Source organism: Dendropsophus ebraccatus, chromosome 10 (genome assembly GCF_027789765.1).
Source record: "Dendropsophus ebraccatus isolate aDenEbr1 chromosome 10, aDenEbr1.pat, whole genome shotgun sequence".
NCBI classification, from domain to species: Eukaryota; Metazoa; Chordata; class Amphibia; order Anura; family Hylidae; genus Dendropsophus; species Dendropsophus ebraccatus.
The window spans coordinates 75,765,866-75,790,557 of NC_091463.1; the positions used below are offsets into that span (position 1 = coordinate 75,765,866).

The window sequence follows — 24,692 nt, forward strand, 5'->3', positions numbered from 1 at the left end:
GTAGGTGGTAGTGAGGAGTGTAAGAGAAATTGCTCCATGTTTTACTGTGTCTGCGAGTCTTCTGAGGCTACCTCTATTTTCTTGGTTCTCACTGAGATGGGAGAACTCCACGGGCAGTGATAAGCTGAGTAGGCTGTTTTTTTTTTACTTGAGAGTGACAGCCCACTCTCAGTCAGCCAGTGATTCGGCGAGTGGACTGTCACTCTCCAGCTCTGCTAATCACTGACTGATTTGATGGGACAGGGCCACTGCTATTGATTGCCTGAGTGGGCTGGCACTCTTGTCTCTACATCGCTGTTCCGTCTCAGTAATTGATTGGCTGAACGGGCTGGAGATGGCTGAAGACACTGGAGACACGGAGGAGGACACCGGGGAGCGCAGAACTTGTCTAGTCGTGGTTGTCAGTGGTTACAAGCTCGTGAGAGAGATCTATTTGGACAAAGGTGATGATTACCTAAATCGGGGAAGTTTGCCTATTTTTGATGACTGTTACAAAAACTATGGTGAGTTAAAAAGTTATAATGGCCTTTAACTGTTTATAGACCTTTTGTGCTCAAGGTGACAAATTACTTTTTACTTTAGAAATGATTGGGTACATTCATGTTAACTAAGACAACAAATGCTTGACATCTACTAGATTTAGTACTATGGACTTACCATGGTACTTAAAACTGCTGAATGCTTACCTAATATGCAAAAGAACACTGCAGAGACACCATCACGTGTCTCAATGTCAATGAACTAGCCAGACCTTCCTCCGAGAAGGACCAACCAAGCCAAGGAATGTATCCAATCAAAGAAACTACCCAAGCAAGGTATCCATCAACAGACAGCTGTTTTTGGGTATTTGCCCCTCATTGTTGCTGCAGTGTTCTGGTTGATCTCCCTGAGGTCAACCAGCATCCTTTTGAATGCTTACGTAAGACTGAGCTATCGTTTACAAGAAGGGATGTAACCATGATGACCATTCTTACAGTGCAAAAATTACAGTGTCTACCATGTGTAATTTTTATCCATAGATTCCCATTTACCATGTTTTTCCATTTGAAACTTTCTGGAAACAATGGTTGACATACTGTAGGACTCTGGGGGAAAAAAAAAACAATTTTTTTTTAATATTTTTTAGGTATATTATTTACCAACAATATGGAAAGGTGGAGGGAGCTGAGGCGCTTTTCTCTCTCTGCCTTACAGGATTTTGGCCTTGGCAAAAAGAGCACTGAGGATCGGATCCCCCCCCCCGGAAGGTAATGTATACATTACCTATTACGATCGTCACGGTCCTCTTCTCCCGGGCGGCAATCAATGGCCAGGGTGCTGTCCCGTCCAAGTCAGTCAGTAAATGCCTAAGTGGGCTGTCACTCATTAGATTATGTGAGACTGTGTAAGTTTCCCTGTTGGTGAGTTGTTGTTTTTTTTTTCTTACCTTACTCAGCTGTGGTTCGTTTTAACTTATTTACTTTTTTGGTGTTCTGCCTTTAATAAATTTGACACCTTGATGTAATTATGGATTATGGGCTATACTGTTTACTATAGTTCTTTTCACTTCTCTTCACTAGATATATGAGATGTTTCCTGGAGTGATGAGATTTATTCCTGGGCCCCATCAAAAGGTTTTCAAATCCTTCACCAGACTTCACCAGTTTTTCAATGAGAAGGTTAACACTAACCAGAAGACTTTGGATTTTAATAATCCAAGAGACTATGTTGACGCCTTCCTTATAAAAATGGAAAAGGTAATGAGGATAACGTAAATGTAAGCCCCCAAAGTAATGTCCATAGACGCAATGTGTATGGTGACATCTAGAACAGAAAGATGATGCTTTGGCATAGTTGAACCCCAGGTCTCCGTACAATAAGTAACCAGGAGTTTGCTCAGAACAACAGCTATGCCCATTTATTCTAGAGTAGATTGTAGAGCTGTCATAAAATAGGGTCTCCACTGAGAACCATCTCCCTCCCTACCATCTAAGTCAATGTATTATCTTAGAATCTCCTAATTAAGTTTTTGTTGGAAAATCAGTTTTTTCAACCAATAAATACCTTGAAGGAAATACTTTCTTCCTCAGGAGAAAATGAACCCAAACAGTGAATTTAACATGAAGAATATATTGGCCTGCACCCTCCAGATCTTCTTTGCTGGAGTAGGAACCATCAGTACAACCACAACCTACTCTCTGTTAATACTTATGAAATATCCAGATGTCCTTGGTAAGTGATAGAAAAACACATCTCCTTATAGGGCTTAAGGGGACGTTCACACTTACCGGATCCGCAGCGTATTTTCTGTTGATTTCATTTAAATAACTGAACACAGCATCAAATCTGCACCATCAAATCTGCTGCGGATCTGCTGCGGATCCTGTAGGTGTGAACGCACCCTAAAGGTTTTTTCTTCCCCCCTCTTTGTTTCTCTTTAATACAGCTAGAACACAGTACCCGACAGCTCACAAAAATAATGATTATAAAAAACATTTTCAAATTATTTTCTAAGCTCAGCTGAGAAGCTTCTCAGAAACGATGATTTATTTCTCATTGCTTACATAATCTGCCGCTCTTTACAGAGATTGTCATGATTCATATCACTCTCTGACCCCCAGTAGTGCTTACAATCTAATTTCCCAATGTCATCCAAACACAACTGATACCCTACTGAGAAGCGTTATGGTAAAGAGTGTACTGTGCCCTAAGACACAAAGAACCTATCCCTAAAATATAAGGGGCTACAAAATTGCCCCCTGTACAGTGTAATAACTATGGGCAGGATACACAAGGGGACTAAAGGATTTTGCACATATTGGGGGGGGGGGGGGGGGGGGGGGAGATTTATCAGTTGCCTCTAGAAACAGATCAGATTCCACCTTTCATCCCTCACAGATTCTTTGGAAAATTAAAGGTGGAATCTGATTGGTTGCTAGGGGCAATTAAGACAATTCTACATTACACCAGTTTGATAAATCTCCCCTTACATGTTTTGGTTTATTTTGCCATTATTAGGTATCATATCTGTAAAAATTCAATTTTGTCTCTTTGTAATTTTATCATTTACTAATGACCCTACAGTAAATAATACACTATTTCTTTTTACTTTTCAGTAGAATATATCTTTAAAACTTAGAGGTTGTCCGGCATAAATTGAAAATCTACTATTCTGTTAGGGCTGTGGGGCACACAACAGTGCGGTATACGTAAATATCTCGCTCTGCCACAGGGGATCCCGGACCTCCCATTCTGTACTGCTGTCATTGTTTAGACAACATCTTCTGACATGCTGCTCCCACTGGAAACAACTTCTCAGCATAGACTGTACTATACACTATGCTGAGAATCCATTTCTGGTGGAAGCGGCATGTCAGCGGATGTTGTCCAAAAGATGACAGTGGTAGAGAGGGGTACTGGCAGCTAAACAACCTCTAACTATTATTAATTCTTTGTTAGATAACAAAGTTAGTTGTGTGTATCAGACATACATTCTGCCAAATGTTCTAAATGGTAGCTGTATCCAAAGTCCCTGCAAGTTACGCTAGTGCCAATATTGATAATTGAAAACCCATCCCTTCCCAACACAAACAGACGCACACTGCCACTTCACGTGTTTCAGCATCTTCGAGACCCAGGGGCAATAATATAACTACTAATTAGAACATTGTATTGCGGAAGGGCGGAATGTTTATCTAATATATAAGAAGCCAGGACTCTTGCTAGATATATAATTTGCAGTAGGAATTAATACGAGGTTAAATAAATATTTAGGATGTTATCCAACATAGGGTAATTTGCAAATAGTCCAAAATTGATTAACCCTGTGTTCACTAGAGTCTACTGCTTTTACCTGTGTTTAAAGGGGTTATCCAGCGCTACAAAAACATGGCCACTTTTCCCCCTACTGTTGTCTCCAGTTCAGGTGTGGTTTGCAATTAAGCTCCATTTACTTCAATGGAACTGAGTTTCAAAACCGCACCCAATCTGGAGACAACAGTAAGGGGGAAGTGGCCATGTTTTTGTAGCGCTGGATAACCTCTTTAAACCCAGGATCCCAATACTTATGATAAAAATGAAAAAGAAAATGTAAAAATATATATATATATATATATATATATATATATATAAACAGCAGAGCGGAGTGCACTCACAGAAAGTAGTGCTCGGAGTGCCAGCAATGGAAACTGGATCTACGTCTCCTCTTCAAATAATATCAAGAACTTGCAGCACTTCCAAAATAGTGAAAAAACTGGTGGTTTATTTGGTGTAGCAAATAACAAGAAAATCAGCAACGTTTCAGTCTCATCTCGAGACCTTTCTCAAGCACAATAGTCAGTGACTCATATCCTTTTATATACTTAGTGCAATACAAAACAGGTGATTAATCACAGTGCAATCATGTGACTCAAAATACAAGTGTTGTGAAAAAGATACAAAATAAGGTTCCGATCGGGAACAATGTGTAATTACTAAAATGAATACAAAGTACATTTTGTGTAGTGATATACATACAGCTTGTTAAAATTGTTACAATGTAATAGATCGGCGGGGCCAGCTTCCACTCACCACTGCTCAAGATAGAAAAAAGGCACACTGCAGACGTCTCCATGCTTGTTCGCCCTCATAACTAGTGGTTTGTAAACAATACCAACCCGCATGCGCGGGTCCGTAGGTGTGTGTCAACTAGCATACGTCATCGGAAAAGAAACATACACAATGTCGCTCCAGTCAAGAGCATACTTGACTGTCGCTCCAGTCAAGAGCCTCTACCTAAACTCCCACTTGTATAGAAATCAAGAATGTTTAGTGAGTCCATGGTCACTCGGATCCTGGAAAACGCAGGTATTAGCTGAATCAGGTCTGAATACTGGCTGTACACGGCACACAGAAATGGGCGCTGTAAATGGGTTTATAGACGTACGGGAATAGGAACTCATTCCAGTGTAGTGGGGCGGTCCGGTAGAAAGGAACGTATTCCCGCAAAGCGGCAATACTCTCCAATCATGAACCTAGGTGTCAGACCGGGACCCACAATGTGGACCCCGGGACCCCCAGATAGTCACCCAAACCCCTCTGTAGATTTTCCCTCATCTAACCCACTGTCCCAGCACATACTGGTATGCCACATAGTACATTCAGTGTGAATACGTCCAAAAAAGACTGTGTAGTCATAGAGTCCGGGCAGTGTATGGAGAACAGACAGCAGCAGTAAAGCCGAGCAGTGATTAATGGGAAGCTTCCCTCGCCGTTTCAAAAGGAATCTACAAAAAAGAAAAAGAGAAAGGATATAAGTAACTATAATATACAGAGCTAAACAAGACAAAGACCTGCATGAGTTTTCGGACAAACCACTACCCTACAAAACTCAACTGTACATTTTAGTAGTAATAACAAACTCTACATTCAACCCCTTTGGTTGCAATGTATCTAGCCTATGGATCCACATAAGTTCACGTTTCTTAAGCAATGTGGTTCGGTCACCTCCTCTTCTGAGGGGTGGTATATGATCCAAAATTTTAAACTTAAGGTCCCTTTCACAGTGTCCCTGGATCAAAAAATGTTTGGACACTGGCAGGTCTTCCCTTTTTGTTCTAATTGAATACCTATGTTGATTCAATCTAGTTCTCATGTCTCGAGTTGTTTCTCCAACATACAACAATTTACATGGACACCATAAGACATAAATTATCCAACTGGATGTACATGTAAGGTAAAAATTGATGTTATATATTTTACCAGTGGAAGGATGTGTAAAATTAGTCCCTTTGTCCATGTATGTGCAACTAACGCACTGTCTACAAGGGAATGATCCCTTGTTTTTCACCATAAGAAATTTTTGTCCACTGCCTGTTTCTTTTTTAGACTAAAAAAGAAACAGGCAGTGGACAAAAATTTCTTATGGTGAAAAACAAGGGATCATTCCCTTGTAGACAGTGCGTTAGTTGCACATACATGGACAAAGAGACTAATTTTACACATCCTTCCACTGGTAAAATATATAACATCAATTTTTACCTTACATGTACATCCAGTTGGATAATTTATGTCTTATGGTGTCCATGTAAATTGTTGTATGTTGGAGAAACAACTCGAGACATGAGAACTAGATTGAATCAACATAGGTATTCAATTAGAACAAAAAGGGAAGACCTGCCAGTGTCCAAACATTTTTTGATCCAGGGACACTGTGAAAGGGACCTTAAGTTTAAAATTTTGGATCATATACCACCCCTCAGAAGAGGAGGTGACCGAACCACATTGCTTAAGAAACGTGAACTTATGTGGATCCATAGGCTAGATACATTGCAACCAAAGGGGTTGAATGTAGAGTTTGTTATTACTACTAAAATGTACAGTCAGTTTTGTAGGGTAGTGGTTTGTCCGAAAACTCATGCAGGTCTTTGTCTTGTTTAGCTCTGTATATTATAGTTACTTATATCCTTTCTCTTTTTCTTTTTTGTAGATTCCTTTTGAAACGGCGAGGGAAGCTTCCCATTAATCACTGCTCGGCTTTACTGCTGCTGTCTGTTCTCCATACACTGCCCGGACTCTATGACTACACAGTCTTTTGGACGTATTCACACTGAATGTACTATGTGGCATACCAGTATGTGCTGGGACAGTGGGTTAGATGAGGGAAAATCTACAGAGGGGTTTGGGTGACTATCTGGGGGTCCCGGGGTCCACATTGTGGGTCCCGGTCTGACACCTAGGTTCATGATTGGAGAGTATTGCCGCTTTGCGGGAATACGTTCCTTTCTACCGGACCGCCCCACTACACTGGAATGAGTTCCTATTCCCGTACGTCTATAAACCCATTTACAGCGCCCATTTCTGTGTGCCGTGTACAGCCAGTATTCAGACCTGATTCAGCTAATACCTGCGTTTTCCAGGATCCGAGTGACCATGGACTCACTAAACATTCTTGATTTCTATACAAGTGGGAGTTTAGGTAGAGGCTGTAAGAACTTTTCATGGTTTGAATTCAAGTATGCTCTTGACTGGAGCGACATTGTGTATGTTTCTTTTCCGATGACGTATGCTAGTTGACACACACCTACGGACCCGCGCATGCGGGTTGGTATTGTTTACAAACCACTAGTTATGAGGGCGAACAAGCATGGAGACGTCTGCAGTGTGCCTTTTTTCTACCTTGAGCAGTGGTGAGTGGAAGCTGGCCCCGCCGATCTATTACATTGTAACAATTTTAACAAGCTGTATGTATATCACTACACAAAATGTACTTTGTATTCATTTTAGTAATTACACATTGTTCCCGATCGGAACCTTATTTTGTATCTTTTTCACAACACTTGTATTTTGAGTCACATGATTGCACTGTGATTAATCACCTGTTTTGTATTGCACTAAGTATATAAAAGGATATGAGTCACTGACTATTGTGCTTGAGAAAGGTCTCGAGATGAGACTGAAACGTTGCTGATTTTCTTGTTATTTGCTACACCAAATAAACCACCAGTTTTTTCACTATTTTGGAAGTGCTGCAAGTTCTTGATATTATATTTATATATTTATATTTTAGATTTTATGGACTAAAATTGGGCGTATTTGACAATCTCTAACTAATTCTCCTGTTCTCTAGCTAAAATACATAAGGAGATTGATCAAGTCATTGGCCTAAACTGTAACCCAACGTTACAAGACAAGAATAATATGCCTTACATGGAAGCAGTGATCCATGAAATGCAAAGGTTCACAGATCTGTTTCCTATAGGTGGCCCAAGAAAAACTTCAAAAGAGGTCAAGTTGAAAGGTTACATTTTACCAAAGGTACATGTGCAGATTAACAGTAACAACAATGTTCTACATCCAACCAATAAATCAATACTTAAAAACCATTATAGGGGTATTCTTGTGACAGTATTTTTTTTATATTTGGCTCCTGGTGCTATAAAAATAAAAAATGAACTTTGTAACTTCAATTAGGGAAATCTCCAAACTGCTTATAATATGGGTAAAATTGCATGTCCTCAATTGGTGGCATCAACACCAAGATGGCCATTCTCTCAAAATGTTAACATTTATTGAAGCCCCTATAATTACCCTTCGTCAGATCAAGTCACTCTTTTAAAATTCAATTTGGCACCATAGAATTCCCCGTTAACTTATGACACCCCCTTTTCATAAAGGGGAACTGTCCTCCTAAGATATAACTCGTTACTATTTTGCTGCCACCTATACAAACTCCATTCCAGGGCTGGAGTGCCCATCTGGCAAGTCGGACAAATGCCACATGGGCCATTGTGCTAAGTGGGCCAGTCCATGACCAGCTTGACAGTTGTCTTTCCCCAGCACAGCATCCTCCCTGCACTTCACAACATAGTAAGACATTGGTTATAGAAACTATGTAGTTCAGACAGCATCGTGCAGGAGAGGAGACAGCATCAGATTGTAGTCCTGTATCTTGAAGGAAAAGTAGACTCCTTATCAGTAATGGTCAATGCAGGGGTGAAGAAGAGCAATTTAGTTAAAAGCCCAAGTGCTTAATGCAAAGGTGGGTGGGATTGGGGAGAGGGGTCAAAAAAGGGGTTAGGCTTAGCAGGAATGCAGACAGAGTTTAGTGGTGGACAAGGTGCATGTGTCCTGCCAGCTCCTGCTTTCCTAATACAAGGTTCATCAGTCAACAACAATAAAAGCAGATAAGAATAGCAATGTGTGTGGTGTGTCCTGCTGACTGATATGTGTATTAAGAGTTCAAAATGTATCTTACATTTTTTAAATTTTATGGAAAGCAGCCTTTTTTCTGGGTGCCTTGCTTAAGGCCCTATTACACCAACAGATCTGACAACAGATTATCTGCCAAAGATTTGAAGCCAAACTCAGGAACAGACTATAAACAGAGAACAGGTCATACAGGAAAGACTGGACTTCTCCTCTTTTCAAATCCACTCCTGGGTTTGGCTTCAAATCTTTGGCAGATAATCTGTCGTCAGATCTGTTGGTGGAATAGGGCCCTTAGTCTCTTTTTTCTGGGTGCCTCTCCCATTGACCTGTCTGGCACGGGTGATCCCTCCAGGAGTATAATAATAATGCTTTTATTTGTATAGCGCACACAGATTCCGCAGCACTTTACATAGTTTTGCCAATTATTGCTGCCTGTCCCCATTAGGGCTCAAAATCTAAATTCACATATCTGTATGTTTTGGGTGTGGGAGAAAACCAGAATACCCGGAGGAAACCCACACAATGTTGCCCTTGGATTTGAACCCATGACCCCAGCACTGCAAGGCTACAGTGCTGACCACTGAGCCACCGAGCTGCCCCCTGAACCACTGTGCTGCCCCACCAGACTAGAACATTGGATCACCAAGGAACACAAGCTGGAGGCACCATGAGGGAGCCCCTCCACCCTAATCTGATTACCCATCCCAACCCTTAATTTACCTGTCCTTTGCTATTATATGGACCCCCTGCAGAGCTCTTTCAAGACGAGGTCCACCCCAACCTTACGTGGACCCTCCCTGTGCCCTTCCCAGCCTAGGCCCACCTCAGCCCACTAACAGAGACACCCCCCCTCCCCCCGCAGCGCCATATAACACTACAGGTTACTGGCTGCTGTTTCTTGGACATCACAGGGTTTTTTTCTCACAGATGTCCATGGCCGCCATCACTATGTGACCTATGTCATATATGACCTGTACAGATCAGTCTTATAAACGTCAGCTAGCTACATAGCCCCTTAACTTGACCAGTCTCCTCCACGATCAGTGTCCCTTTAAACTGTCCTGTGTGCAGTGTGTACCAGCAATACTTATCAGTAGATAATCTGGGATGTACACGGGAGCTGTGCCGTCCGTCAGGTGTCTCTCTAACTGACTTCTCCTTTAAATAAGAACAACACCTCAATAACCCTATCCCTATTTACATCTGGCAGAAGGCAGCCAAATTTTCCATATGCACACAATATAAGGAGTCTCAGTATAAACTACACATGCACTAATGTGACACCCCAGCTCTCAATCTTAAATTTATCTAACCTTTCCCTTTCCCTAATCTTTTTCGGGGATGTTATGCAATGCCACCCCCAGGGACAGTCTATTTTTGTTATCTTTACCAAAGACATACAGTAGGCATAACCATTACAAATAAACTTCAATTGACTCATAGATTATCTTCTACCTTTTCAGGATATTGACATTTTCGCAGTGTTATCCTCTGTTCTCAAAGATCCTACCTGTTTCAAGTATCCAAATGACTTCAACCCAGAAAATTTCCTCAATGAGAAAGGGGAATTTCAGAAGAATAGTGCATCCATGCCTTTAGGTGCAGGTAGATAAATCCACATGTTTGTATTTTCATTATAGGTCACAGTCACATACAACGGGGAAAATAAATATTTGATACACTACCTATTTTGCAATTGTTTCCACCAACAAAGAATGGAGAGGTCTGTAACTTTTATCATAGGTACAATTCAACTATGTGAGACATAATCTTTGAAAAAAAAATATTGCTGAAAATCACATTGTTTGCTTTTTAACCCCTTCACAACAGCCATATGGCTGTATACATTCCGACTGCCAGTGCTCCGTGCAGTAGGAATGTGTATAAATGAGATACCTGACTCCATCCATCCTTCCTTCAACGCAGTGCAGATGTCCTGTCCCCTTTGCAGAAAAGCACCCCAAGGTATGGTGTCCCCCCCCCCCATGGTTTACTCCAGTATATTGCTTTGCAACTCTGGTCCCAGCTCTCTTCAGGTCATTTACCAGGTCCTCCCATGTAGTTCTGGGCTGATTCCTGACCATTTCCAGAATCATCCTAAGCCCAGGATGCAAGATCTTGCATGGAGCCAGAGAACAAAGAAGATTGCCAGTCATCTGTGATTTTTAATAATTGTGCCAACAGTTCCTCTTATCTCACAAAGCTGTTTGCCTATTGTCCTGTAGCCCATTCCAGCATTTTTCGGGTCTACAATTTTGTCCTTAGTGTCCTTTTTGGTACTGGCGATGGTGGAGAGGCTTGAAAGTGATTGATTGTGTGAACGGGTGTTTTTTTTTTTTTTTTAATACAGATAACTAGTTTGAACAGTTGCAATTAATACTGGCTAGGTTCACGCACTGTCAGTTTTTTGGAGTTCAATGGACATTTTTTTGGACATTTATATTTTTGAGCCCAAATAATGTCTGTTTTTATGAAATGACATTAGTCATTTCCAAATAACTGACGTTATTTGGTCTCAAGATTATAAACATAAAAAAAAAAACAAAAAAAAAAAACAGTTGAACAGCCAAAAAATGATGGTGTGTGAACATAGCCAATGTGTGCAGAGTAAGAACGCTTCTTAATGAAAAACTAACAGCTCTGTAAGAACTAGAATTCTTGTTGGTTAGTAGGTGACCAAATACTTATTTCATGCAATAAAATGCTAAATAATTATTTAAAAATCATACAACGTGATTTTCTAAAAAAAAAAAAATATATATATTTTATAGATTCTGTCTCTCACAGTTGAAGTTTACCTACGATGTACTCTTTGTAGGTGGGAAAACATGCAAAATCGGCAGTGTATCAAATGCTTATTTTCCCCACTGTACAGCATATTAAAAATGCAAGAGGTCATAGGAACTAACCCAACAGGGCTGTCATCTCAGTTATTACCACTGTTCTTCTGTAATATGGGATGATAATGAATTAGCAGTTGGGTTTCTGTATTTAGCTCTGCTTTGTTTTATTGGGCACCTTCAACAAAAATTATTGGGTCATGTTTACCTCATCAAATAATTTGCCCCCTCTTTATTATTAATGCATGTAAGTGGGGTTTGTTATAGCAAATTAACATCAGGGTGCATGGTCTGTGCGCAGCCGGGATCTGGTTAGATGAGATTGGGTTTCTTGGCCAATCCTCATATAATATCACAAGTCCAACACTGACGAAATAAACTATTATGTAGCACAGATGTCTCATAGGAGTTCTACCATACTCCATAAAGCATATGATCAATTTCTATGTAGGCATGTCACTCACAGGACACGGCATAGCCAATATAATTGAATCTTTGTTCTTTTTATTTAATTTTATTTTTCCTCAACACGGATGTGTAATTTCCCACTTTGATTCACAACATAATGCATATCTTTAGAAATCTGCAGTGTGAGAAACTTCCCCCCAGAGTAGGAAATCTGTAATGTGGGAAACTTCCACGATAGTAACACTAAACCTCTAATTAAAGGGGTAGTGCGGCGCTAAGAAATTATTCACAGAATAACACACATTACAAAGTTATACAACTTTGTAATGTATGTTATGTCTGTGAATCGCCCCCTTCCCGTGTATCACCAACCCCCGAACGTGTACCCGGAAGTGTTGGTGCATTATACATTACCTTATCCGTGTCGCGCATGTCCGCCATCTTGTGCCAAACGTCATCTTCGGACGGACGGCCGAACCGCTCCGACCGTTCCTAGTGCCGGCCGCCTTCTGCAGCGTCATCAGATGCTCAGCCGCGATTGGCTGAGCATAACTGTGCATCAGGGACGGCGGCAGCGATTCGGCCAGCCTCCCGAAGATGACGTCTTGGCACAAGATGGCGGACATGCGCGACACGGATCAGGTAATGTATAATGCAACAACACTTCCGGGTACACGTGCGGGGGTGGTGGGACACGGGAAGGGGGCGATTCACAGACATAACATACATTACAAAGTTGTATAACTTTGTAATGTGTGTTATTCTGTGAATAATTTCTTAGCGCTGCACTACCCCTTGAATTAAATAAAAAAAGTTATAATATGCATTGACCTTCCAATATCTAAATAGATAAAATTGTTCTGTATGCAGATGCCAGTATAGTTCTCTGATAACATGTTAAACAATCAAGCTGTTTAACAGATCTATTGGGGGATGGAAGAAAGTAGGTATTAAAGAAGTTCATCTTTTCCAAATGTTTGTCTTCATGTTCTTTTGAGAATATGTTTTCTGGAGAAGTAGATGGAGATTGGATTTATTAGGTTTCTGTTGTGGAGTGCAGTAGTTTTGACTAAGAATATTTTTGAGCTCCTCAAGCCAGAGCAATTGAAGGGGTTGTCCAGCGAAAATCTTTTTCTTTCAAATCAACTAGTGTCAGAAATTTATACAGATTTGTATTTTACTTCTATTATAAAATCTCACATTTTCCCATACTTATTAGCTACTATATGTCATGCAGAAAATGCTGTTTTATTTTCAGTCTGACACAGTGCTCTCTGCTGACACCTCTGGCCGAGACAGGAATGGTCCAGAGCAGTAGAAGGTTTTCTATGGGGATTCATAGAAAACCGAGACAAAGTTCCTGTCTCGGCCAGAGATGTCAGCAGAGAGCACTGTTTCAGACTAAAAATAAAACAGCATTTTCTGCATGACATATAGTAGCTAATAAGTATGGGAAAATGTGAGATTTTATAATAGAAGTAAATTACAAATCTATATAACTTTCTGACACCAGTTGATTTGAATGGTTGCTGGACAGTAGGTTTCCTCTAGAAATATCCTTGCCTAGATGCTCAGACTAGTTGAAGGAAATAGATGGTAGAATGACGCTCTGAGTAATGCTCCATTATAGCAAAACAACAACTTAACAGAATGCGGTTCAGGGAAGAAACAGAGTGCTGCACCTCACACCTATGGCTGATACTAGTGCCCCTAGGCTAAATAAAAAACACATCAGAATTTTGTGTATGAATTGATCAAGCCATACTGCCCCATGTACCTCGTGCCCGTATCTGATACACATGGGTCCCTACACTAAGTCCACACCGTGCCAGTCAGTGGCCACCAACCCCGCAGGCGTGCACAGCCAGGGAACGGGGGCCATGGGACGGCCCTGCGACCCCCATGCCACAGGACCAGACCCAAAAACACCACACCAGAACCCGGCCAGCACCGCCGGCGGAGAAGGTCGCCCCCAAGCAGCACAAGTCTGGATAAGATATTACACTCACCATAGCTGCAGCAAACAGAATGGGAAAAAACAGGAGGGATTAAAACCATGTGCACTCAGGTGTCTCCTGCTAATTGCGGTCATGTGGGTCTCACCAGGAGGAGTGCAAAACACGGAGAAAAGAGAGAAACAAAATGCGGTTCAGGGAAGAAACAGAGTGCTGCACCTCACACCTATGGCTGATACTAGTGCCCCTAGGCTAAATAAAAAACACATCAGAATTTTGTGTATGAATTGATCAAGCCATACTGCCCCATGTACCTCGTGCCGGTATCTGATACACATGGGTCCCTACACTAAGTCCACACCGTGCCAGTCAGTGGCCACCAACCCCGCAGGCGTGCACAGCCAGGGAACGGGGGCCATGGGACGGCCCTGCGCCCCCCATGCCACAGGACCAGACCCAAAAACACCACACCAGAACCCGGCCAGCACCGCCGGCGGAGAAGGTCGCCCCCAAGCAGCACAAGTCGGTGGTGCTGGCTGGGTTTTGGTGGGGCTTTTTGGGTCTGGTCCTGTGACATTGGGGTTGCAGGGCCGTTCCATGGCCTCCCTGCCCTGCATGTGCACGCTTTGCGGGGTTGGCGGTCGCTGACCGACACGGTGTGGAGTTAGCGTAGGGACCCGTGTGGACCAGAGGACCTGCGCGGTGGTACACGGGGCAATATGGCTTGATCAATTCATATACAGACACTCTGGTGTTGATTTTTAATATAGGCCTAGCGGCATTAGTATCAGCCATAGATGGGATGTGCAGCCGTTCCACTCTCTCCAGTTCGTGAACAACTTAACAGAGTTTGCTAGTTTGGGTGGGTTGGAATAATGTATAGGTTACAAGATAAGATCAAAACTTGGCAAATGGCTAAAAATGAGTTGAGTCTCCCAGGCTATGTTTGGTTTGAATATGCAATGCTTTAACATGCAATGGCATGTCCAGTAGACAAGAGGGCTTTTAAGGTTCTCTTCTAAAGGAGTTACCGTAAAACATTTGGGAAGATACTACTATAATATACTACAAGGTGTATAAAAAACACCTTGCTTTTAGTCGTGCAAGCATCTCTCAGGCTTTCTATAGAAGACAACTATAAAATATAGTATATGATATCCAGGGTCTAGGCATTGCAGCATTTTTACCTATAGAATGTTCACCTAATATACAATTTTCAGGGCTAGTGAGAGAATAGTGTCCTATTGCCCTTTTTATTATTGTCTGCCCTTTACAATAGAGGTAGAATAGAATTCATTAGGTAGAACTAATCTACTGAGCATGTGTGACCACCAGCAGTGGACCCATATGGTAGACATATGGATGGTGCCATAACAACACTGAGGAAGTTTCTTTTATATTGGTACAACTGTTCTGTTTTTTATAAACTAGCAAAAATATTGAATCACAGGACCTTTAATTCAATTCAATGAGTTCACGCATACTGCTATATCGTAATGCCACAGAAAACACAAATTGTCTTTCAGGTGCACTGGATGTCTTTCAGATGCAAAATTTGTAAATGTGCAAAACAAACCTCCTATGAAACTTAGTAGCCCACAATATGGTTCTGCTACAAAATTAGTAGTTGAGCATGCTCGTCCGAGCTTGGTACTCGATCGACTATTAGGGTACTCGATGGTACTTGTTACTCGGACGAGCATCTCGCGATACTCGAGGAAATCTCATCATCTATTTACTGTAAGTTTGGGCGCTATTTCTCAGCCAATAAACATGCAGGAGACTCTTTGGTGCATCCTGCGATCACGTGGGACCCATACATGTCGATAGCAGCGATTGGTTGGCCAGATCAGATGACCCTGCCATATAAAACTTGGCGCCAGCCGTGCTCGCTTCAGACGTGTGCTGGAAAAGATCAGGGACAGAGCTGCTGCTGGTCAGGGAGAGTGTCAGTGTAGGATTTAGCGTTCCAGTAGGCAGGGAATATACTAGCAATATAAACAAACAGACCTTTTCAGGGCTTAAAAGCGTTTTTTAATAGTATTACTACAGACTGCTGGCTGGGAGTTGCAGTGCTGCTACCACGATTTCACCAGCACACTGTGGTGACCGGCTGCTGGCAGAAAGGGGACATTAGGTGTTGCATACACACCCCTAAGAAGTGCTCAGTGTACTCTTTTTTTATTTTGGGACTGGTGGTCCTGCTGTACTACACTGTTACTGGGATTTGTAGTACATCCTGCATAGAACTTCACTGCTCATTGTAAGGGAGTGTCAGAGAGTGTGTGTATAGTTCCGACCAATACCAGATTGTACCATACAGCCCCCCCTAAACTTGTGGGGACTACACTGTATTGCTGGGATTTGTAGTACATCCTGCATAGAACTTCACTGCTCATTGTAAGGGGGTGTCAGAGAGTGTGTGTATAGTTCCGACCAATACCAGATTGTACCATACAGCCCCCCCCTAAACTCGTGGGGACTACACTGTATTGCTGGGATTTGTAGTACATCCTGCATAGAACTTCACTGCTCATTGTAAGGGGGTGTCAGAGAGTGTGTGTATAGTTCCGACCAATACCAGATTGTACCATACAGCCCCCCCTAAACTTGTGGGGACTACACTGTATTGCTGGGATTTGTAGTACATCCTGCATAGAACTTCACTGCTCATTGTAAGGGGGTGTCAGAGAGTGTGTGTATAGTTCCGACCAATACCAGATTGTACCATACAGCCCCCCCCTAAACTCGTGGGGACTACACTGTATTGCTGGGATTTGTAGTACATCCTGCATAGAACTTCACTGCTCATTGTAAGGGGGTGTCAGAGAGTGTGTGTATAGTTCCGACCAATACCAGATTGTACCATACAGCCCCCCCCTTAAACCTGTGGGGACGACACTGTATTGCTGGGATTTGTAGTACATCTTGCATAGAACTTCACTGGTCATTGTAAGGGGGTGTCAGAGAGTGTGTGTAAAGTTCCGGCCAATACCAGATTGTACCATACAGCCCCCCCTAAACTCGTGGGGACTACACTGTGTTGCTAAGATTTGTAGTACATTCTGCATAGAACTTCACTGCTCATTGTAAGGGGGTGTCAGAGAGTGTGTGTATAGTTCCGGCCAATACCAGATTGTACCGTACAGCCCCCCCTACACTCGTGGGGACGACACTGTATTGCTGGGACTTTTAGTACATCCTGCATAAAAATTCACTGCTCATTGTAAGGGGTGTCAGAGAGTGTGTGTATAGTTCCGGCCAATACCAGATTGAACCGTACAGCCCCCCCTAAACTCGTAGGGACTACACTGTATTGCTGGGATTTGTAGTGTACCTTTATAAAACTTCACTGCCGATTGTAAGGGGGTATCACAGCGTGTATTTAGGTCCAGCCAGTAGCAGATTGTACCATACATCCCTCCAAAACTTGTGGGTACTACACTGTATTGCTGGGATTTGTAGTGTACCTTTATAAAACTTCACTGCTGATTGTAAGGGGGTATCACAGCGTGTATTTAGGTCCAGCCAGTAGCAGATTGTACCATACATCCCTCCAAAACTTGTATTTTCCCTGATTTCTGTATTTCCTGCGCAAGGCCTATCTAAGTTCCATACTGTGCAGTGTCCATAAAATGGTGAACCCCAGGGGTAAGGGTCGAGGTCAAGGGCATGGGCATGGGGTTCCAAGTAATGCCGTTGCTGGAGGCTGTGGTTCAGGGCACAGCAGCACTTGTTGAGGAGGTAGCAGTGGCACACCACAGATGTCCACTCACTAGCATCTTTGCCCAACTTACGGGGTCTCATGGTAGACCGATATTGAAACTGCAGCAGTGTGAACAGGTGATCATGTGGATAGCGGATAATGTGTCCAGTAACTTATTCACCACCCAGTCTTCCACGCAGTCCACCCACGCTACCCAAGGGAGTGGAACCCTTGCTCCATTAGCTCAGCCTCCTTCCCCACAGCCTGGCCCCTCCAGGGAAAGAAGGGATTCAGATCCACCACCACCATGCTCCCAGGAACTCTTTTCTGGACCCTTCCCTGAGTCAGAGCAACCGGAGCAGTCGATCTGTCCCGATGCCCAAACTATGCAGGTCACGCAGTCAGTGGGTGATTAGAGTGGGGACTTGCAAGCGGGGTTGGAAGAGGTATCTGATGATGACGATGAGACCCGGTTGTCAGACAGTGAGGTTGTTGTCATGGATGTCACTCAAAGTGAGGAGGAGAGTGAGGAAATGGAGGAAGAGCTGGTGGATGAGGACGAGGTGACTGACCCGAGCTGGGTGGATAAGCCTAGTGAAGACTATGCTTTTGAGGGGAGGCAATTTCACCCGCAGGACCGGTTGGAAGAGGGGTGGGCAGAGAAGCAGGGGCAGAGTGAGTAGATCGGCAACTGTTTCACGGATTCAAACTCACATGGCCAGGGCTAGATGTTCCCAAGTCTGGTGGTTTTTTAAAGAAATTGCGGATGACCGACGGACTGTAGTGTGCAACGTGTGCCATGCCAGGATCAGCAGGGGAGCCACCACTACCAGCCTAACAACTACTAGCATGCGCAGGCATATGAGTGCTAAACACCCCACTCAGTGGAACGAAGGCCGTTCAGTGACTGCAAGTCACACACCTGCTCCTTCCCCTGTGTCACGTGCTGGCTCTGTCAGTCCCCCCGCCCAAGCCCCAGGCATGAGGTCCTCCCTCCCTACATGCACCCCTTCACCTCCACTATGCTCCACACCCTCCAGCAAGGTGTCCAAGCGTAGCGTTCAACTGTCCCTGCAGCAACTGTCCCTTGCCTCCATGTTGGCTACTGCTGGGCCTTCACTGGCTTCCATGTTGACTACTGCTGTGCCTGCCCTTACCTTCCTTGTCTTGTCCATTTCAAACCATATTATCTGTGGATGTCATCTTATCTTACGGGTGTCCTATGCCATTCTTTCACCAGTAACTTCTACCTTTTTTAATTGTTGTAGCTGTTTTTAAGGCAGGATTGACCACAGCATTAATGGACATCTATGTTGACTACTGTTGTGCCTTAACTGGCATCCATGTTGACTACTGCTGGGCCTTAACTGGCATCCATGTTGACTACTGCTGTGCCTGCCCTTGCCTCCATGTTGGCTACTGCTGGGTCTTAACTGGCATCCATGTTGACTACTGCTGACTACTAGTGTGCCTGACCTTGCCTCCATGTTGGCTACTACTTGGCCTTAACTGGCATCCATGTTGAATACTGTTGGGTCTTTACTGGCATCCATGTTGACTACTGCTGACTACTGGTGTGTCTGCCCTTGCCTCCATGTTGGCTACTGCTGGGCCTTAACTGGCACCCATGTTGACTACTGGTGATCCTTCCCTTGCCTCCATGTTGGCTACTGCTTGGCCTTAACTGGCATCCATGTTGACCACTGCTGGGCCTTTACTGGCATCCATGTTGACTACTGGTGTGCCTGCCCTTGCTTCCATGTTGGCTACTGCTGGGCCTTAACTGGCATCCATGTTGACTACTGCTGACTACTGGTGTGCCTGCCCTTGCCTCCATGTTGGCTACTGCTTGGCCTTAACTGGCATCCATGTTGACTACTGCTGGGCCTGCCCTTGCCTCCATGTTGGCTACTGCTGGACCTTAACTGGCATCCATGTTGACTACTGCTGACTACTGGTGTGCCTGCCTGGCCTCCATATTTCCTGCTGCTGATCCTGCCTGACCTCCATGTTGACTACTGTTGCTCCTGCCTGGCCTCCATGTTGGTTACTGTTGCTCCTGCCTGGCCTTTATGTTGGTTACTGTTGCTCCTGCCTGGCCTCCATGTTGGCTACTGCTGCTCCTGGGTGTTCTCTGTGTGCTCAATGCCATGCAGTGTCTGGCCTAATTTTTGGGCGGCTCACTTGCTTCCTCACTCACTTTTAATGGTTTTCTGTGTGCTCACTGCCATGCTAGGTCTGGTATAATTTTTGGAAGGCTGACTGGCTACCGCTTCTACCTTGTTCACTTAGTCCTCACCACTATGCTGTGTCAGGCTGAATTTTTGGCTGGTTCATGATATGCTACCTCTGTTTTAACCCCTTAGGGACCAAGCCTATTTGAGCCTTAATGACCAGGCTCATTTTTCAAAATCTGACCTGTCTCACTTTATGCGCTTATAGCTCAGTGATGCTTTAACATATGCTAGCGATTCTGAGATAGTTTTTTTTTTGTAACATATGGTACTTTATAGTAGTAGAAAAATGTGGTCACTATCTTTTGTGTTTTTTGTGAAAAACATAAAAATATCATGAAAAATTAGAAAAATTTGCCCTTTACAAACTTTGAAATTCTCTGCTTCTAAAAAAAGAAAGTCGTATCACATAAATTAGTTACTAGGTCACATTACCAATATGTCCTCTTTATTCTGGCATAATTTCGTATGGGCACACAGCGGGGCTCAGAAGGGAAGAAGCGTCAATTAGTATTTTCAGTGCAGATTTTGCTGTACAAGTTTTCCAGGTGCGTTTGAAGTGCCCCTGTAGTGTCAGCAGAGTGAAACCCCCCTATAAGTCACCCCATTTTGGAAAGTGCACCCCTCAAAGAATATGTCTTGGGGTGCAGTGAGCATTTTGACCCCACAGGTGTTAGAGGAAAGTATTCAAAATTAGACAGTAAAAATGAAAAACTAGAATTTTTCCAATAATATGTTTGTTTAGTTTGAAATTTCTCAACTTCACAAGTAGAGGGGAGAAAAAACGCACCCCAAAATCTGTAACGCAGGTTCTCCTGAGTACAACGGTACAACATATGTGAGCATAAACCACTGTATGGGCACACAGCCGGGCTCAGAAGGAAGGGAGTGCCAATTAGCATTTTCAGTGCAGATTTTTCTGAACAACTTTCCGAGCACCAGGTGCGTTTGCAGAGCCCCTGTAGTGTACGCAGAAGAGAACCCCCCCCAAAAGTCACCCCATTTTGGAAAGGGAACCCCTCAAAGAAGTCATCTTGGGGTGCAGTGAGCATTTTGACCCCACAGGTATTAGAGGAAAGGATTCAAAATTAGAAAGTAAAAATGAAAAAAAAAAAAATGATTTTTTTTCAATAATATGTTTGTTTAGTTTAAAATTTCTCAATTTCACGAGAAACAGGAGAGAAAATGCACTGCAAAATTTGTAAAGCAGGTTCTCCTGAGTACAACGGTACCTCATATGTGGGCATAAACCACTGTCTGGGCACGCAGCAGGGCTCGGAAGGGATGGAGCATCATTTTGCTGGTGCAAAACCGCAGCTAGTATCGGTTATTAGAATAGCGCAGTTGCTAAAAAAAAATAAAAATAAAATGAGATTACAGGTAATCTGGGGTGGTGACGGGCAACCTGGGAGTGTTTACTTGCTATCTGGGGTGGTGACGGGCAATTTGGGGTGGTACGAGCAGTCTGTGGCAATCTGGGGTGTTTATGGGCAATCTGGGGGTGTTTATTGGCTATCTGGGTTGGTTATGGGCAATCTGGGGGTGGTTACGGGCAATCTGGGGGTGTTTACTGGCTATCTGGGGGTGTTTACTGGCTATATGGGGGTGTTTACTGGCTATATGGGGTGGTAACAGACAATCTGGGGGTGTTTACTGCCTATATGGGGTGGTAACGGACAATCTGGGGTGTTTACTGGCTATCTGAGTTGGTGACGGGCAATCTGCGGGGGGGGGGGGGGAGGGGGTCACAGGCAAACTGGGGTGGTGATGGTCAATCTAGGGGAGGAGTGACAGACAATCTGGGGTGGATATGGGCAATCTGGGGTGGTTATGGGCAATCTGTGGTGGTTACGGGCAATCTGTAGTGGTTATGGGTAGCCTGTGGCAATCTGGGGTGGTTACAGGCAATCTGGGGGTGTTAACTGGCTATCTAGGGTGGTTACAGGTAATCTGAGTGGTTACAGGTAAATTGGAGTGGTTATGAATAATCTGAGGTGGTTATTTTTCATTGCCTGGAGTCTGTAGGAGGCTCAACAAATGGGAAGCTTGTGCCGCCATAAGACGATAAAGAAATAGGTGATATGTTATATCCGCCTTCTCTCGTGAGGAAATTTGGAATTCACTGCAATATTGCAACTTAATCGAATCTCCGGATTGTCCAACTGCAACCGATTGCTGGTGACTAGCTTCCAACTTTACTTTTTAAGGATCCTCTAAATTGAGCGTGACTTGCAAACAATAATTGTATCAGTGTATAGAATGGGATAAGGGGTTATACAATACAGCCAGTCTGAGCTACATGTGCCAGCTACTGTCATTGTTTAAGGGCAGGGTGGCAGCTCAGAAAGGCAGATGTCTAATTATCAATAATGAGAAACTGCTATTGGCCCTGGCATTTGTATTCATTTAGCTTGTCATACGTGTCTGGGCTACTGTCTTAATATAAAGCCTAATACTTATAATTATAATGACAGTAATACACATGAATCTTAGGGTTAGTTTACATTAGCATAAAGGCTCCTGTTAACAACAACAATAACTCAAACAGGCACCATCACTAAACTACACTTTTGATGTGTCATAGAGACATAAAGTTAGTTTGAGTCAATGGGCAATGATATTCCCTTCCTGACGCAGCCATGCTTGATTCTAATAAAGGTGTGTCACCAAGGGAAGCAGGGCTGTGGAGTCGGTAAGCCGCAGCTCCGAGTCCAACTGCGACTCCTGAATTTTATCAGGACCGACTTCAACTCCCGACTCCGACTCCTGCTCCTTCATAAATGGCCAGTCGTATACCAGGGGAGTTATTTATCACACTGGCTCAGCATCTTCTTCCTAATGTACTACATGATCCTGGGGCGACTTCTGAGGGAATAAAGGAATACTGTATATAAGGCAGATTCTCCTGTGTGTGTAGTGGATGCAGCCAGTCTCCAGCCTTCATGTCCTGAACTACTCACAAGTACACTAGATGGAGCAGGTGGTCTTTTCCTGCTGACAATCTTCTATGTTTCTAACTAAATATTTACCATACTTAAAGAAACACTGCTAACAATGCCAGATACCTGTAATATAGAGGTCAGCCATAGTGATATACAGGGGGTCACACATAGTGACATAGAGAGAAGTCACACATAGTGATATAGAGAGGAGTCACACATAGTGATATAGAGAGGAGTCACACATAGTGATATAGAGAGGAGTCACACATAGTGATATAGAGAGGGGTCACACATAGTGATTAGAGATGAGCGAACCGGGTTTGGGTTCGAGTCAATCCGAACCCGAACGTTCGGCATTTGATTAGCTGCTGAACTTGGTCTAAGGTTGTCTGGAAAACATGGATACAGCCAATGACTCTATTCATGTTTTTCACATAGCTTTGGGGCTTTATCCAAGTTCAGCAGCCACCGCTTATCAAATGCCGAAAGTTCGGGTTTGGATCGACTCGAGCATGCTCAAGGTTCGCTCATCTCTAATAGTGATATAGAGGGGGTCACACATAGTGATATAGAGGGGGTCACACATAGTGATATAGATAGGTCACACATAGTGATAAAGAGAGGGATCACTCAGTGATATAGAGAGGGGTCACACATAGTGATATAGAGAGGGGTCATATATAGTGATATAGAGAGGAGTCATATATAGTGATATAGAGAGGGGTCATATATAGTGATATAGAGAGGAGTCATATATAGTGATATAGAGAGGGGTCACACATAGTGATATAGAGAGGGGTCATATATAGTGATATAGAGAGGAGTCATATATAGTGATATAGAGAGGGGTCATATATAGTGATATAGAGAGGAGTCATATATAGTGATATAGAGAGGGGTCACACATAGTGATATAGAGGTCACACAGTGATATAGAGAGGGGACACACATAGTGATATAGAGAGGGGTCACACATAGTGATATAGAGAGGGGTCAAACATAGTGATATAGAGAGGACGCACACACACACACACACACAACCTGCTGCAGCCATAGCATACACACACACCCACACAGCTTGCTGCAGCCTTAGCGCACACAACACACACACAATCTGCTTGCTGCGGCCATAGCACACATACACACAGCCTGCTGCAGCCATAGTGCACACACAGCCTGCTGCAGCCATAGCATACACACACAGCTTACTGCAGCCATAGCGCACACAACACACACACACAATCTGCTTGCTGCGGCCATAGCACACATACACACAGCCTGCTGCAGCCATAGTGCACACACAGCCTGCTGCAGCCATAGCACACATACACACAGCTTACTGCAGCCATAGCGCACACAACACACACACAATCTGCTTGCTGCGGCCATAGCACACATACACACAGCCTGCTGCAGCCATAGTGCACACACAGCCTGCTGCAGCCATAGCATACACACACAGCTTACTGCAGCCATAGCGCACACCACACACACACACACACACACACACGGCTTGCTGCGGCCATAGCACACATACACACAGCCTGCTGCAGCCATAGTGTGCACACACACACAAACACAGCTTGCTGCAGCCATAGCACACATACACAAAGCCTGCTGCAGCCATAGCACACACACAGCCTGCTGCAGTCATAGCACACACACAACCTACTGTAGCCATAGCGCGCGCGCACACACACACACACACACACACACACAGCTGCAGCCATAGAACACTAAAAAAAAAACACACAATCTTCAGCCAGAGAGAAAACCCCACACTGAGGACAGAGGTTACTGCTACACTACTTATGTCTTCTCCTCCTCCTCCTATATATTACACAGGATATCTTCATATTACACTACTGCTGAAATACAGTCATCCAGCATCCAGGAAGAGAACAGCACAGATCTCCTCCCACACAATGGACTATCCAGCT

The 24,692-nt window shown here is 43.6% G+C and overlaps 1 protein-coding gene across 1 annotated transcript in view; it reads left to right on the forward strand.

Annotated features, from left to right (window-relative positions):
- The first annotated feature begins 1,582 nt into the window (after nucleotides 1–1,582).
- The window catches only part of LOC138766073 (cytochrome P450 2H2-like), a 39,815-nt gene continuing 16,705 nt past the window's right edge, over nucleotides 1,583–24,692 (forward strand). The window contains exon 1 of the mRNA XM_069943405.1: nucleotides 1,583–1,736. Coding sequence (XP_069799506.1) covers nucleotides 1,584–1,736 — 153 coding nt within the window. The 5' untranslated portion in view covers nucleotide 1,583. The remainder of the gene's footprint in view (nucleotides 1,737–24,692) is intronic.